The following is a 17,191-nucleotide window of genomic DNA, read 5'->3' as shown; positions in this document are numbered from 1 at the left end:
CGTCTCTCTCCTCCTTTATAGTCCTCCTCCGCCAATCCCAACTCGGCTGCCCACACGCCGAGTACGCTGCTCTCCAATCAGGAGCAAGTCCTACAGTTTATTAGTTGAACTGGAGGCAGCTGTGCGGAAGCTGTTTACTTCTCTCCCAGCGCCATATTGTGGGAGAGCAGATGCATAGAATAAGTCCTAATTCCAGCAACTCAGTCCAGTCCGGATTGCTCCCCACACCTTGTGAGTTTGGAGTGATCTGCATTTGACTTATCTGGAAAATTCATTTTTAGAGACAGCTGAAGAAGATGAAATTCTGTCCATTGGTGAGCGCATTTTGAGCCTCAATTTTCGGTGTTCCCTGCATGGATTGTCCTCTTGCTTCTTTGCAAACAGGTTACTGTATTTTCCTTAATGCAGACTTCTGTGCTGTATCCTGAAGGATTTATGTCACTCAGGAGGAGCCGGGGAATTTGGATTTTAAGACAAGTCTGAGGTGTTCTCAATGCAAGGATTTCATAAGACCACACTGTGATCGCAGTTACTACAACGACTCAACCTGAGATTATGCTACCTACTGTTGAAAATTTGTAGGAGATGACGTTTTTATTTAAGGAGATCATCATAGTCTAACCTTAGCAGTTATCTCTCAGAAAGCATTTTATAGAATTACCAAAAATCTAACCAGAATTTTAACCTCTCAGTCTATCCTGAACCTCTCTATGTAGCTTTCATTTTTTGTTAAGAAGAAAAATCACCTAGAATAAATTTGAAATAATAATGTTAAAAAATACGTAAGTTCCAAAATACTAGATTCAGTTTTAATGCGTTTTGCATTTACAAACAGTGCCATAAAAACATCAGCTTTTTAATTTTTAATGATTTATTTATTTAAAAGCAGAGTAGCAGAGAGAGAGGGGGAGAGAGAGAGAGAGAGATCTTCTATCTGCTTGTTCATTCCTCAAATGGCCACAACGGCTAGGGTGAGGCAAAGCCAAAGCTAGAAGCCAGGAACTCCATCTGGGTCTCCCACACGGGTGCCAGGAGCCCAAACACTTGGGCCATCCTCCAGTGCCCTCCCAGGTGCATTAGCAGGGAGCTGGATCAGAAGCAGGTGAACCATGCCTCAAAGCAGAAGAGCTACTATGAGACGCCGGTGTCCCAAGCCCAGCTTAACCTGCCACGCCACAGTGCTGGCCCCAGTCAGCTTTACACAGTCTCACACATATGTGCTGTGTATGATTGAGTGTTAATCTTATTTTCACACACTACGTTGCACTAATCACACATCAGGGGATTATGATAATGAGGGTCTGGAAGGCAATATGGAATTAGAAGTCTTCAAGCATTCAGGGTACACAAGTGAGCTTCTCAGGTCTGTAGCTCACCCTCCAGGGAAGCAGAACCAGCAGACAGCAAGCGCAGCGCCCCATCTCTAACAAGGCGACCCTTCCGCGTTGGAGTGTTCCTTTCAGTCCACACCTCCTGCAAGTGCTTTTCGTCGTGTGGAGCTCTCACAAAAACATCTGTGTGTCAGTGACTCCCGGGGCTATTTCTCTTCCAGACCCTTTCTTCTGATCTTTAAATTTGTGTATCCATCTGTCTACTTGATTTTTACATTTGGCCGCCTAATAGGTATTTCAGTCTTCACATGTCCAAAAATAAACTGCTGATCTTTGTCCCCAAGTGTGTTCCACCCAGAGTCTTTCTTTCTTTCAGTTGATGGCAATTCCACCTCCCAGTTGCTCAGCCAAAACCCATCCAGTCCATCTTTGACTCTTCTCTTTCTTTGCGCATCCCACAGCCAACCCACTGGGAAATCCTTTTGGCTCCACTAACAGCACTTGCATATCCAGACCACTTTTCATCACCTGTACCCCTGCCAATCAGCTCCAAGCCCCATCATCCTTCCCTGTGGATCCGGGCAGCAGCCTGCTCTGTGTGTCACTGCGTTCATCCTTGCCTTCTGCTGTAGTTTGAATGTGCTCTGGCCCTCAAACCCTGCAGACGTTGAAGCGGCTAAGAGGCGGACCTAGTGGGACATCCTCAAGTCGCTGGGGGCGTGCCCACAGAAAGTAGTTCTCATAAGATGGTTATAAAAGACAGTGTCGGGCCCAGCTGCTCACTGTGCCTCCTGGCACACTGCCATCCGCCACCCTCACTGGGTGCCAAGCCAGTGGGGCCACCCAGTCTTGGACCTGAAAATCCCAGACTGAGTGGAATAAACCCTTCTCCTTATAAAGCTAGGTGCCTCGGCTGGAACTGTGGCTCACTAGGCTAATCCTCCGCCTTGCGGCGCCGGCACACCAGGTTCTAGTCCCGGTTGGGGCACCGGATTCTGTCCCGGTTGCCCCTCTTCCAGGCCAGCTCTCTGCTGTGGCCAGGGAGTGCAGTGGAGGATGGCCCAAGTCCTAGGGTCCTGCACCCGCATGGGAGACCAGGAAAAGCACCTGGCTCCTGCCTTCGGATCAGTGTGGTGCGCTGGCCGCAGCACGCCTGCCGCGGTGGCCATTGGAGGGTGAACCAACGGCAAAGGAAGACCTTTCTCTCTGTCTCTCTCTCTCATTGTCCACTCTGCCTGTCAAAAAAAAAAAAAAATTAAAAAAAAAAAAAAGCTAAGTGCTTCAACATTTCTATGCAAAGCTAAGTAATAAGCGCCTGCCTTCAATGTGGGCACAGTAGGTGGAGAGTCTTCCAGATCATGTCACACCCCCTGTCCTCAACCCAGCATTTCACAATCCTCTCGTTCATCCAGAGGAAAAGCAAACTTCTTTTTTTTAAGGGTTTGTTTATTTGAGAGGCAGAGTTACACAGAGAAGGAAAACAAAGAGAAAGGTCTTCTGTCAGCTGGTTCATTCCCTAGATGGCCGCAACAGCTGGAGCTGGGCCATGCCAAAGCCAGGAGCCAGGAGCTTCTTCCGGGTCTCCCACATGGATGCAGAGACCCAAGGACTTGGGCTATCTCCTACTGCTTTCCCAGGCCATAGCAGAGAGCTGGACTGGACGCCGGGATTTGAACAGGTGCCTATGTGGGATGCTGGCCCTGCAGGGGGAGGCTCGGCACTGGCCCCAAAACCAAGCTTAATCCCACGATTTCATAACCTGGCTCCCCACTGCCCTCCAACCTGGCCGTCTCTTTCACCCTACTCCAGCCAACCTGGCCGCTCTGCTCCTCCCAGAACAGTCCATTCACAACCATCCACAGTACCTCCAAGCTGGCCGTCTCTTCCACGCTGTCCCCTCACTGACTCCCTCACTTGCTTCCAGGCTTTCTGGTTTCTAGTGTCGTCTTCTCAGCGAGTCCTCGTCACTTGTCATCCTCCTTCCCTCAGTCCCGGCTTCCTGATCTTCCCGGCTTACCTTGCCATGCCCACGTAGAATTGACTTATCTTCTCTCCGGCTGTCTGTTGTGAGGGTTCTACATAAGCTCGTGCGAAAATGAGGTTTGAAAGCCACACATAGTTTTTTCTAAGGAGTATTTTTCCATGAGCTTTTGGAAGTTCCCCCATAAGCATGGGTTTCAGATATATATTTTTTTGCATCAAAATAAACTTGCAGTGCCATTTCCCACCTTTGTGCATTTAAAATTTTACCTGCTTCCCTGGTTAGAAAGCCCTCTGAGAAGGCGGAAAGGGTTGTTCTCTTCACCAGGGTGTTACAGGCCTGAGTGCTCATGAACTTTTTTTTTTTTTTTTAAGATTTATTTATTTATTTTAAAGGCAGAGTTACAGAGAGGCAGAGGCAGAGAGAGAAAGAGAGAATCTCCCATCTGCTAGTTCACTCCCCAGAAAACTGCAACAGCCGGAGCTGCACTGATCCGAAGTCAGGAACCAGGAGCTGCTTCTGGGTCTCCCATGCGGGTGCCCCAGCCCAAGGTCTGGGCGCATCTTCTACTGCTTTCCCAGGCGCATTAGCAGGGAGCTGGATCAGAAGTGGCACAGCTGGGTCTTGAACCGGCGCTCACATGGGATGCTGGCATTGCAGACAGTGGCTTTACCTGCTATTCCACCGCGCTGGCCCCATCTCATTGCTTTAAAAGCCTTAAGACCATTGTCACCACTTGATGTGGGAATGTGGTATGCACACTCCAGGAAGGAAGGAATTTATCTCTAGGAGACAAGCTACCCACAGGGTAATGAACTCATGATGTTTTAGACAAAATGACCTCAGGAAAAGAATGTCATGGGGTAAACAGTACCGAATGATAATTAAGATTAAGAACAGAGTGTCTGGGGGGCCGGGGCGCACTAGGTAATCCTCTGCCTGAGGCGCTGTCATCCCATATGGACGCCAGTTCTAGTCCCGGTTGCTCCTCTTCCAGTCCAGCTCTCTGCTGTGGCCCGGGAGTGCAGCAGAGGATGGCCCAAGTGCTTGGGCCCTGCACCCCACGGGAGACCAGGAGGAAGCACGTGGCTCCTGGCTTCAGACTGGCGTAGCTCCGGCTGTTGTGGCCATTAGGGGAGTGAGTGAAACAATGGAAGGAAGACCTCTCGCTCGCTCGCTCGCTCTCTCTCTAATTCTGCCTGTCCAAAAAACAAACAAACAAAAAAAAAACAAAAAACAGAGTGTCTGGTTAGATTGCCTTGGACAAGTCCTAACTTCACCATAGACTAGTAGTTTAATCTTAGACAACTTTTTGCCATTTGAGGTTCAATTTCTCACCCATAAAATACAGATAAGCCAATTCACATTACACTACTAGATTCTTTGTCCATTAGACATGCTTTGGCGGGAAATTTTGAAAAGCTCATTAAGGAGGCCGGTGCCACAGCTTACTAGGCTGTGGCGCTAGCAACCCCGGGTTCTAGTCCCGGTTGGGGCACCGGTTCTGTCCCGGTTTCTCCTCTTCCAGTCTAGCTCTCTTCTGTGGCCCAGGAGTGCAGTGGAGGATGGCCCAAGTGCTTGGGCCCTGCACCCTCATGGGAGACCAGGAGGAAGCACCTGGCTCCTGACTTCGGAATGGCGCAGAGAGCCATAGCAGCCACTTAGGGGGTGAACCAACAGAAAAAGGAAGACCTTTCTCTCTCTCTCTCTCTCTCTCTCTCTAACTCTGCCTGTCAAAAAAAAAAAAGAAAAAGAAAGAAAGAAAGAAAGAAAGAAAGAAAGAAAGAAAGAAAGAAAGAAAGAAAGAAAGAAGAAAGAGAAAAGCTCATTCAGGAAAATGAAAACTGATATAATCAAACTAAATCATGATATGTATTTCTAGTCAATTTGGCCCCCAAGTTAGCTGTTGAAATAAAAGCAGAAAAATACCAATTGGTGGTTCTAAGGTTTCCAACCATGGGGAGAGGTCCTGCAACTCTTTGGCATCAAGTGCTTGCATTCTCAGGTAAAGTGCCACAGTATCATCCCATTGCTGACTTATTTGACTTTTACAGTTATCAGGTAAATATGTGATGTCTGTTCTCTATAAAACATACAGAATCACAAATGAATTCCTCCTGGTATTTATGTGTCAGGTCTCTAACGATATAAACGCACTCATTGATGAACGTGAGCGAAGTTCCACTTCTTGGGGGTGGGTTCTGCCACCACTTCAGGGTCACCTTCGTAGCAGTCAGATGCAGTGCCGGGAGGCTTTCTGAACCAAAGCCAGTTTCTTGGAAGGGAACCACGTAAAGGTTTTGAGCGTGGCCAACTTTTGCCCATTGTTCTGGTCAATCAGGGCTCCATTGGTTGGCATCCAGGTATTTGTAAGTGGAGAATTTGGAGATTCTTTGAGTCCATTTCCTAAGCTTACACCAAAGCATTAGTTCTCTTTGTACTAGGGACAGTCCAAGTTCCTGTGTTCTGGGTGAACAGATCTGGCTACCTGATTGCCAAGTTTTGTTTTGTTTTATTTTGTTTTGTTTTGTTTTTTTTTTCCTCTTTCTTTGTCATTATCTCCCTGTTCCTGTTGTCTGATGGCTTAGTGTCTACAAGGCTCACCAAAGTGAAAAATCAAGGGACCGAGTATTAGTTTTCTTATTACTTACATCTTTGGTCTGTTCACATAAGCACCACCCTTCCACCTTCCTCATGAGTGATCAAGGCAAAATGAAATGAGAAAAACAAGCAGCGTTCAAATATAAGAAAGAAGATCCGGATAGACTGATTTTGCAGTTCTGAAGAAGTTAGAGATCTCAGCAGTCTCATCCTGCCTCATTCCCTCCCTTTCCTTTCATTTTCTTTCCTCCTCTCAAGGGAGCTACCATCAAGAAGGATGAGCAGAGCGGCGCCATCGTGGTGGCCAGGATCATGCGGGGCGGAGCTGCGGACCGCAGTGGTGAGCAGTCAGCGTGCCGAGTGGGTGCTCCGTGCGTGGGTGCGCGTCTGGTAGAAATACGGCCGACCCGGCGCTGAGATCCTGCGGTCTCTGTTGCAGTGTGGGAATGTAGCCATGTGAGTGGTCGGAAAGGCTCAATCCCTGCCTTCCCAGGTTGCGTTCACGCTGGTCTCCGTGTCGCTGCTGTGCAAGGTGCCCCCGAGGGCCCGCAGCTTCTCAGCTCGCTGAGCGTCTGCTAAGACGCGGTGACCGGCCTTCCTAGACGGAGGCCCGGGCACTGGAGCCGTTGCTTGGCCAGCGTCATGACGGTGTTGTCATCTTGCATTCGTGGTGACGAGCATGGAATCAGAAGCCTGAAAAGTGTCGGCGCCTCCTTTCCAATCCTCATTAAGGGCCTTGCTTTCATGAGGGAAACCATTGCAAGTGACAGCTTCCAATTTCCCCGAATTGTCCACCCTGCAGGGCTCATTCACGTGGGCGACGAGCTCCGGGAAGTCAACGGGATCCCCGTTGAGGACAAAAGGCCCGAGGAAGTCATACAGATTTTGGTAAGGCGCAGGTTTGTTTTGAAGCTGCAATAAAAAGAAAATCGAAGTGCGTTGTTTCAGATGTTTCAGATCTGCTTTTGAAAAGCTGAATATCAAATATATTTGTTCCAGGCATAGAAGGCATGCAGGAAGAATGAAACTTTTTGTAATGTGTTGACGTCAGAGATACTTCATGGGTTTCCTCTGTTTCCCTGTGTTTTCTGTCTTCCCTAAGTGCAGTAGGGGGTAGTTATTACTCTGGTCGATGAATTGTCCCACCGCGGTGAACGTAATATCTTTATGTCTCACCGTGTTACCACCAGCACTGTTTCACTGCAAAATCCGTACTCCACAGAAGTCAGACGAGCCCGCAGAAACTGGAGCAAGCATCAGTCGGGTTCACGTGAACGGATGCTGCAGGCTCTAGGATTTTAAGGACTGATATAGTGATGGCTAAGTATCTGCTTGCATCTTTAAAAGTGCAGGGGCCGGTGCTGTGGTGTAGTGGGTAAAGCCACCGCCTGCAGTGCCGGCATCCCATATGGGCACTGGCACTGGTTTGAGTTCCGGCTGCTCCACTTCTGATCCAGCTCTCTGCTATGGCCTGGGAAAGAAGTAGAAGATAGTCCAAGTGCTTGGGCCCTGCACCCGCGTGGGAGACCTGGAAAAAGCTCCTGGCTCCTGACTTCAGATTGGTGCAGCTCCAGCCGTTGTGGCCAATTGGGGAGTGAACCAGCAGATGGAAGACCTGTCTCTCTCTCTGCCCTCCTTCTCTCCCCATGTAGCTCTGACTTTCAAATAAATAAATAAATCTTTCTTTAAAAAAAAAAAAACTACACTAGAAACCTTAAAGCAATAAAAGAGACTTGAACTTGTCAAGACAGACATCTGTATATATGGATGTTTAGTATATTCTTAAAATGGCCTTTAATTTTTAAAAATAATCTTATTTATCTAATTTATCTTCACTTTATTTGAAAAGCAGAGCGAGAGACAGAGAGAGAGATCTTCCTCTGCTGGTCCACTACCTAAATGCCTGCAACGGCTGGGGCTAGCCCAGGCCAAAGCCAGGAGCCAGGAGCTCAACCCGAGTCTCCCAGCAGGGGCCCAAACCCTTGAGTTGTCATCCTCTGCCTCCGAAGGTGTGCATTAGTGGGAAGTTTGATCAAAACTGGAGCTGGGACTGGAACTGGACCCTTTAGTACAGGATGTAGATTTCCCAAATGGCATGTTTGCACCAAACACCAAATACTCCGTCCCTATTTATTTATTCTTAAACTCATTGGTTTGGGAGATGGCGAGAGAAAGAGAGCACATCCACGGGTGAGTGCCTCCCACCTGCTGGCTCATCCCCAGATGCCTGCAGTGGCCTGAGCTGCTACCCGTGGCTGACCCCAGGAGCCGGGAACCCAACCTCACCTCCCATGCGGGTGGCAGGCACTCATCCACTTGAGCCAGCACCTGCTGCCTCCCAGGGTGTGCATTAGCAGGGAGCTGGGACTGGGAACTGGAGCCAGGGCACAATCCAGCACTCCAGTATGGGACATGGGCACATTATCTGGCATCGTAACCACTAGCCCATACATCCCTAAGAAGGTGTTTTAGGTCAGCGGGAAGATGATAGGACTGTTTCATTAGTGGAATTAGATTAATTGATAACTCTGTTAGAAAAAAATAAAGGTGATCGCTATTTTACACCACTCAAAAACAAATCCCCAAAAACTAAGTGTGTAAGTGAAAAACATAACAAATTCCACAATTAAATGTAGCATACAATTTTTTATAATTCTAGGGTAGAGAAAGAGTTTTTAACCTTGGTTGCAATAGGAAAATAGCAGTTGTGTCTGCCAGAATTTAAAGCTGTCTATACAGAAAAAAAAGAATTCCACAAATAAACTTGAAAGAGAAGTAAGGTAATAGGAAAAATAGTATTGACTTATATGTATATAGAGATAATAAAAATCAATAAGGAAAACATTTACAAGAAAATCAGTTACAGATATGCACAGTTTACAAAAGAAAACTTGGTGGGTGATGAACATTGTTCTTGGGATTTAAATGCCTGGAGTTTGCCCGAGTATAGGGAGATAGACATGTTTATTTGCTTTGGATGATGGGATAAATTAATAAAATGTTTTAAGATGGCCATCTGAAACTCAAAATTTTAAATATATGTATTCTTTCATGAAGAAATTCAATCCTTGGGGATTAATCCTAAGGAAATAAATTGACAAAATATCTTTTTTAAAGACTTTTTTTTTATTTGAAAGGCACAGTTACAGAGAAGGGGGGGGTAAGAGGGGGAGACATTGAAGTAGCACCTTTTTTTTTTTTTTTTTTTTGACAGGTAGAGTTATAGAGTTATAGACAGTGAGAGAGAGACAGAGAGAAAGGTCTTCCTTCCATTGGTTCACTCCCGTAATGGCCGCTACTGCCAGTGCTGCGCCAGTCCGAAGCCAAGAGCCAGGTGCTTTCTCCTGGTCTCCCATGCGGGTGCAGGGACTCAAGCACTTGGGCCATCCTCCGCTGCCCTCCCGGGCCACAGCAGAGAGCTGGACTGGAAGAGGAGCAGCCAGGACTAGAACCCGGGGTGCCGGTGCCGCAGGTGGAGGATTAGCCAAGTGAGCCATGGCGCCAGCCTGAGGTAGCACCTTGACAGTAGGGACTCCATTTTGGAGCACCTGAGACTCCATCTTGAGAAAGCAGCCCCCCCCCCACCACCACCACCATGAGACTCTGGTCTTGAACTGTGACCTAAAACCCTCAGACAATAGCAGCCCCCTACATCACACTTGGCAAAGCATAGAAATCCCCTAGCATGATCGCTTGAGCTTGGAAGCAGATAGGCTGCACCTGGGTTAATGATAAGATTGTAATTTGTCTATGTCCCACATATAATTTAGGCCAGTACCTGGATTAATGTCATAATGTTATAATTGAACTTGTTAAGATTGTAACTGGTATTGTTAAGATTATAATTGATATGACTTTTGCATAGGCTTTAGGTCAGCTTGTCCCCAGTAACCACATATTGCCTTCTGATCTAAGCGACCATGTATTCCCCTCCCGATTTTGTGGTTTTTGCTTTTAGAAACCCTGTTGCTTTGGGCTTTGGGGTTGAGGGTTCTTTAGGGCATGAGCCTGCTCTCTGCCACTGGCAATAAAGGACCATCAAATTTTATCAGTGTGTGGTGCTTCTCTGTTTGCACTCACTCAGGTACAGCAACACAGAGATCTTCCATCTGCTGGTTTCTTCTCCAAATGACTACAACGGCCAAGTAGGAACCATGAGCTTCTTCCAAGTATCCCACATGGGGCTTGGGCCGTCTTCCACTGATTTCCCAGGTGCATTAGCAGGGAGCTGGATTGGAAGCAGAGCAGTCAGGACCTGAACCAATGTCCATGTGGGATGCCATGTTGCAGGCGGCGGTATACCACAGTGCTGGCCCCAAAAGAGCTTTGCAATATTTGGATACTGGGACCCATGTTAACCTAGAGGTTAAGACACCTGCATCCCACATCAAAGTGCCTGAGTTCAATTTCCACCTCAAGTTTCTGATTCCAGCCTTCTACCAATGCATAGCTTGCAAGGCAGCTGTGACAGCCCAGATAATTGGGCTCCTGCCCCACCATGTGGGAGACTTGAGTTGTGTGGCAGGCTCCTGGCTCCAGCCCTGTCCCAATCCCAGCTGTCAAAGACGTTTGTAGATTCAACCAACCAATGGCAGCTGCTTCTGTGTATCTCTAGCTCTCTGCCTTTCAAATTTTTTAAATATTTGGAAATTATCAGGAACGTTTCATTGACATTCATCCATTTAGACCTATATGACAGTAGTGGTAATAATAAAATCTAATAATGATTGATCTCTTTTTTTTTTTTATTTTTTTTATTTTTTGACAGGCAGAGTGGACAGTGAGAGAGAGAGACAGGTCTTCCTTTGCCGTTGGTTCACCCTCCAATGGCCGCCGCGGCCTGCGCGCTGTGGCCGGCGCACCGCGCTGATCCGATGGCAGGAGCCAGGAGCCAGGTGCTTTTCCTGGTCTCCCATGGGGTGCAGGGCCCAAGCACCTGGGCCATCCTCCACTGCCCTCCCTGGCCACAGCAGAGAGCTGGCCTGGAAGAGGGGCAACCGGGACAGAATCCGGCGCCCCGACCGGGACTAGAACCCGGTGTGCCGGCGCCACTAGGCAGAGGATTAGCCTAGTGAGCTGCGGCGCCGGCCGATTGATCTCTTAATGAACGACACTGTTGTAAGGATTTGACCTCCTTTTAAAAAACAAATCCTAGAAACGCGGGAGGGGATTATCGAGAAGACGGCTCTGTGCTTACCTATGCGATTCCATATGATATGGATTGTGAAGGTGCGTGGGTTACTTTGATGATAAGCAAAAGCTACACTATCGCCATTTCTAAAGAAATCACCTCTTTATCAAATTTTGTTGTTGGCACCACCCGGACTCCAGTTCTCGTAAATCGCCATGTTGAGCTGGAGTGCCTCCCCGGGTCTTGCCAGGGCCAACTCACTGCAACATTGCATACGCTTCGGAGACTTGAGCTTTAGCTCAGTGGAGTTCTGGTTTCCCAGCACACCAGTGAAGCGAGCTGCAGAGTTCTCTGAACTGCCCCCCACCCCGCCCCTTGCCTCCCGCCCTCGGCTCTTAAATATGTGTATTTAATGCTTCTGTGGAGATCTCAAGTTAGCAGGAATAAACAGATAATCAGAAATCATTGGGGCCAGCGCCGCAGCTCAACAGGCTAATCCTCCACCTAACAGCGCCAGCACACCAGGTTCTAGTCCCGGTCGGGGCACCAGATTCTGTCCCGGTTGCCCCTCTTCCAGGCCAGCTCTCTGCTGTGGCCAGGGAGTGAAGTGGAGGATGGCCCAAGTGCTTGGGCCCTGCACCCCATGGGAGACCAGGAGAAGTACCTGGCTCCTGCCATCGGATCAGCGCAGTGGCCATTGGAGGGTGAACCAACGGAAAAGGAAGACCTTTCTCTCTGTCTCTCTCTCTCTCTCACTGTCCACTCTGCCTGTCAAAAAATAAATAAATAAATAAAAAACATTGCATAAATACTTTTTTTTTTTTTGACAGGCAGAGTGGACAGTGAGAGAGAGAGACAGAGAGAAAGGTCTTCCTTTTGCCGTTGGTTCACCCTCCAATGGCTGCCGCGGCCGGCGCGCTGCGACCAGCGCACCGCGCTGATCCGATGGCAGGAGCCAGGAGCCAGGTGCTTTTCCTGGTCTCCCATGGGGTGCAGGGCCCAAGCACATGGGCCATCCTCCACAGCACTCCCTGGCCACAGCAGAGGGCTGGCCTGGAAGAGGGGCAACCGGGACAGAATCCGGCGCCCCGACCGGGACTAGAACCCGGTGTGCCGGCGCCGCTAGGCGGAGGATTAGCCTAGTGAGCTGCGGCGCCGGCCAACATTGCATAAATACTTAAATATGGCTGCTGTAAATGCTAAAAAGAGAAATAGAGAATGACTGGAGAGTATTTAAGATGACACTTACCCTTATCTGAAATAGTGAAGATTTGGGGAGGGGAAATCAGCATAGACATTCTGTGTTTTTCATCCTTTAATTAATCTATTTTTGATGTTTTATTCACTGCCCAGAATCTCATTGATAGGACTGTTCTTTAAAAAATAAAATAGACTTATTTAATTATTTTGAAAGAGTGACGGGGCGGGGGGGGAGAAAGGTCTTCCATCTGCTGGTTCACTCCCCAAATGGCCGTAATGGCCAGGGCTAGACCAGGCTGAAGCCAGGATCATCCAGTCTCCCACGTGGATTCATGCACCCAAACACTTAGGCCATCTTCCATTCCTTTTCCAGGCTGTTAGCCGGGAGCTGGATTGGAAGCGGAGCAGCTGGGGCAGGAACTGGTGCCCATATGAGATGCTGGCATTGTGGGCAGCAGCTTTACCCCCTATGCCTCGGTGCCAGCCAGATGGGGCCATTATTCCTAATTTTCTTTGATGGGCATCGCCACTGGTAGAATCATGTGTTTAGGGATGGACTGCTGACAATTTGGGTATTTTATGTCAAACGACACAAAGGCTGATGCTTACATGTGCCTTGTTTTGGTAATTTAATGTGTTTATCTAAGACACTGTTCTTTCTTGTTTCTCTTTTGAGGTAGTGTGACAAAGATGTTGATATGTTTATTGGCATCTTAAAAGTAGTAGAAGTGGACCAAATGGTTTTGTTTTTATGGCTCATTTAGCAAACCTCAGACCTTTCTTACGTTTCAGGAATTTCTATCCCCAAATGTCTTCCGATTGGTCTATCTAAGATGGGAAACCCCAATTTTCCAATACTTTTCGCTTTCTGGGTATTTGATCTCAGCTTTCCCTGATTCTCGTCTTCTCACAACACTCTTTTGTCTGCTACCAGGCCCAGTCCGAGGGAGCCATCACGTTTAAGATCATTCCCAGCATCAAGGAGGAGACACCAGCCAAGGAAGGCAAGGTAATCAACTCTTTAAAAAAAAACACGTGTGGTCTGGGGTGGGCGAAGCCGCAGCTCCCCGAGTCACATGCAGCCGCTCTGGGACTGCCGGCTTGGCATCACAGCTTGTGGAAGTGTCCACAGTCGACTCTCAGAAGGCAGACCATTGCCACATCTCTCCCAGATGTTCATCAAGGCCCTCTTTGACTACGATCCCACGGAGGACAAGGCGATCCCATGTAAGGAAGCCGGACTCGCCTTCAGAAAGGGAGACATCCTGCAGATCATGAGCCAGGACGACCCGACGTGGTGGCAGGCGAAGCATGAAGGCGACGCCAACCCCAGGGCGGGCCTCATTCCCTCTAAGCATTTCCAGGAAAGGTGAGGCACAGGTGCACGGCACTAGCCCCTCCTCAGCTGACCCCTAGTTTCCTACAGAACACCCCTGCCCCGGAGTGCGGGTACAGATCACCCTGCGAAGGCTTTATCCCTTGAGTTTAAATTTCTGTTTTGTCTGAGCATGGATGAATGATGTCCAAAAATAATAGCACAGGACCAGGGTACCCTGGCTTTTGTATTATCGAAGCAAACAGAAAACAGCACATTGCTGTCTGCAGCCTCACTGCTGGGGGGGTGGGGTGGGGGTGGGTATGGGGGGGTGGGGGGTGGGGGGTGGAGCAGTTAGAGAAGATAATTTACACAGATCTGACAGTGGAAGATTTAGGTCTGAACTGGAATAACTGGAATTGTGTTCATGTTCACCCTGACTTCCAGGGTTTTGTTTTTTCTGCTGTTAAGACTTTCAGTATTCTGGTGCTGTGTTAACTTCCGCCCCATGCTCAAAATTGATCAGCGTGTCCACCTTCTTTCTTCCAGGAGATTGGCCCTGAGACGAGCAGAGATATTAGTTCAGCCCTTGAAAGTCTCCAGCAGGAAATCATGTAAGTTGGTTGATAAGGAGGCAGAGGAGCCAAGTCCTGCTGTCTATTTTTTGTTTTTGTATTTTGTGTCTGTTTTTTGTTTTTTTTTTTTATTTTTGCATGACTCATTAAAGCAGGTGCCTAGGGAAGACCGAGGGGCCGTGTTGCCTTGCAGTAGTTCTTGGTCAGGGCTGCTCAGGAACCAAGCAAATATGAAAGTCCCACGAGGAGTATGCCTGTCAGTCCGTGGAAGGCAGATGAGCGGGTGCTTTATAATCAGCCGTGATTCACTCTTTAAGGAAACCACGAGCCCCCACTGCCCTCTCTGATTTCCAGTCCTGGGTATTTTGGTGAATACTCAAGTCTTTTTCTTTCTCCCAAACTAGCAGACTTGGGCAAGATCTTCCTTGCTTATCCACAAATCATTGTAACTCTGACCTTTTGCCCATCTGTTCAGAGTCATTGCCAGAGTAGATCGAAAGAAAATGCGTAAGAAAAAGAGGCGGTGTTGGATGTCTGAGTGGCACCGCCTGGACGTGGGTGCATTTCCGTCCAGTTTACCAACGTAGGCCTCTTGCGGCTTTGTGAGTTTCCACGTCCCCACTCTCTCAAGTGCCCGTCCTGTAAACTCACCTCCCTTAAATGTTTCATGCTTCTAGGTCTTTAAGAGTTTTTTTTTTTTTTTTAAAGCTCTTTGTTCTAAGCGTGGAAATTATACATTAAAAAGTGAAATAAGCCAATAAACGGCCCTGGGATTTTACACCAACATCTGTTTTTAGTATCGTTGTATTTTTTTTTCTTCACATCTCCTGTTCTTTCTGTCAGCGTGTAGACGCGTAGAGCCCAGGAATCACATTAGAAAGAGAGCCAAACTGCAGCCGAGAATAAATCTCCCAGCAAGCGAGTACTTAAACCACGGCGCTGATGCAAAAGCCTGCTGGTTCTTGCTGCGTTAAGTCTGAGCAGACGGGAAAAACACTTGCCGCGAGCCAGGGGGCTTTGGAGTCGTGAGGAGGCTCAGCATCGAGCCTCACGTGGTTTACGAGTGGGGTGGCTCGCCACCGGCAGCCCCTGCAGCTGGAGGGAGCCTTGCGTTGTCCACCTGCCTTCCGCTTGGAGCCAGCATTGTACTGGGGGCCCACCGCGTTCCTTCCTAGTGTGCTTGGTACACATGGCCTCCAACTGGGGGAACTTGACGACTGGAGTGAAAGTGAGAAGGTCCTTGGACCTGAGACTCAGGACCCTAAGCCACTTCGGAGTGTATAATGTGGTATAAGTGTGATTTTCCGTCTGCTTCAAGTTTTGGATCAATGTGCATGTGTGTCCCTTGAAAGAAGTCAAGTGGATTGGCTTTTCGGTAGAGGCGTATGAATGTGGGAAGGGGTTTGTGTGTAGATATGAACTGTGATGGACGCCTTGGGTCTGCGATTTGCCTCATATCCTTGTCGTGTCAATATCTTAATATGTGCACCTGCGGGGTGTGTGGTCCAGGAGTGATCTTTACTGAAATGCCCCCTGCCTCTTCAGGACCATTCCGAAGTCATTCCTGGCCACCGTCCTCTTTCCTTCCTTCCTCTTCTGTGTCCCTGTCTTTTGTTGCAAAGCTGTATTTAAAGTCACCAAAAGATGCAGTGTTCGTTCTCCTACATATATGATGTTATTTATTTTCAACTAAATCTGGTCAAGATTATCCAAGTGAATCACGTGTGCATAGTAAATTTGGACTTGTTCAGAGAGACAGCAGAGTTGCATAAAAATTATAGAAAACTGGTGTTCTGTAACCCCCAAAGAGCTGGAATTTCAGTTGGAATTTCTTTGACTGTTATCTCCTAAACTTAAGAGTTATGCAAAAGTCATTGGGATTACGTCTGAACATACGAATGGCATTTTAAAGCACTTTAACCTCTGTGTTTGACAGTGGTTCTTTTTACATATTTATATAAAATATAATATGTATATATTTTATATATTTAAAAAACTAAACCCTTATATATAAACTAAATCTCATAAAGGTCACCTGGATTTCAACATTTGGCACTTAGGATCTTGGAATAGGAAGTTCATGTTATAATGTGCTTTGCTAAATTACAGATTTACGCTCTAAAGAAAAACAGGAAGTTGGTATAAAATCATTTATTTTTGTGACCTTGAATGCTAATTCATAGGCTAGGTTTTAAGAAGTTTTAGACTTAACATAAAATTTCTTAAAAAATAATGCTGTCGTGTTGGTATTTATAATTTTATGGGAAAAATATAGTCAAAAGTTTTACAAGTTTCCACCTAGGAAGATATTGTAAGGGTGGGATTTGGAAGGAAGGGTGAATTTAGTTATATAATCATGTGTCAGATGAAACGATTAATTTGTTCACTAAGTGACTGCTTGCATTACCATGAGTTGACTATTTGCTTCATGATGTGTTATTGTAAGTGGAGTTTGCATAGAGAAAAATTTCATGGAAGCTGATTCTGCAACTAGAGGGGTACAGTTATATCAGCATAGAAGTCAAAGAAGAATGGCCAGTCCCAGTCTTGTCATCTTGTGGTCTGGGTTTGTGCTGCAGCTCTGGGCCCTGGCCCTTGGGAGCCATGATGTGCAGCAGCCTCTAGGCTTTAAAATCTGCACTGTTACAGAACTCCAAGAACAGATGCAACTAACTGCTGGCTTCCTTCCTGCCCTTGAGAATCTTAGTACATCTCATATGTGCCCCAAAAACAAGCTTTGCAAACCGAATAGTGCCCTTAAAAAGTCAAACTTTCCTAAACACACAAATACCAACTTTTATAAAATAAAATATTCTTCACTCTTAGAAGCCTAACCTAGGATCTCATTCCTCTTCCTTGGGTATATATTATGTTTTGGAGCAGTTGGTTATCCAACAAAGAACCTTGCAGGAGGAGGACTTTGAACTTCTCTTTCTCTCCCTCATTCCTCTGATGATGGGTTTCCCCCATGAGGAGCTGGCATGAGGGCTGCAGACAGGGCTGCAGGGCTGCCTCTCTTGTGGGTTTTCTTCGCTGTGACCACCTTTAGGATAATTC

General features: G+C 47.4%; 1 protein-coding gene across 5 annotated transcripts in view; it reads left to right on the top strand.

Moving 5' to 3' along the window:
* The window catches only part of MPP7 (MAGUK p55 scaffold protein 7), a 270,834-nt gene that overhangs the window by 168,509 nt on the left and 85,134 nt on the right, over positions 1–17,191 (top strand). For all 5 annotated transcript variants that reach the window (XR_011381720.1, XR_011381719.1, XM_070056057.1 and 2 more), the window contains exons 7-11: positions 6,172–6,253; positions 6,716–6,801; positions 13,179–13,253; positions 13,417–13,613; positions 14,109–14,173. Coding sequence is in view for 3 of the 5 variants with exons in the window: in XM_070056057.1 (XP_069912158.1) it covers positions 6,172–6,253; positions 6,716–6,801; positions 13,179–13,253; positions 13,417–13,613; positions 14,109–14,173 (505 nt within the window). In the remaining 2 variants the exon portion in view is untranslated. The remainder of the gene's footprint in view (positions 1–6,171; positions 6,254–6,715; positions 6,802–13,178; positions 13,254–13,416; positions 13,614–14,108; positions 14,174–17,191) is intronic.

The sequence above is a fragment of the Oryctolagus cuniculus genome, chromosome 13 (assembly GCF_964237555.1).
Source record: "Oryctolagus cuniculus chromosome 13, mOryCun1.1, whole genome shotgun sequence".
In the NCBI taxonomy this organism is placed as follows: Eukaryota; Metazoa; Chordata; class Mammalia; order Lagomorpha; family Leporidae; genus Oryctolagus; species Oryctolagus cuniculus.
Note: the sequence above shows the minus strand (reverse complement) of the source record. Positions and strands in the feature narration are given on the sequence as shown.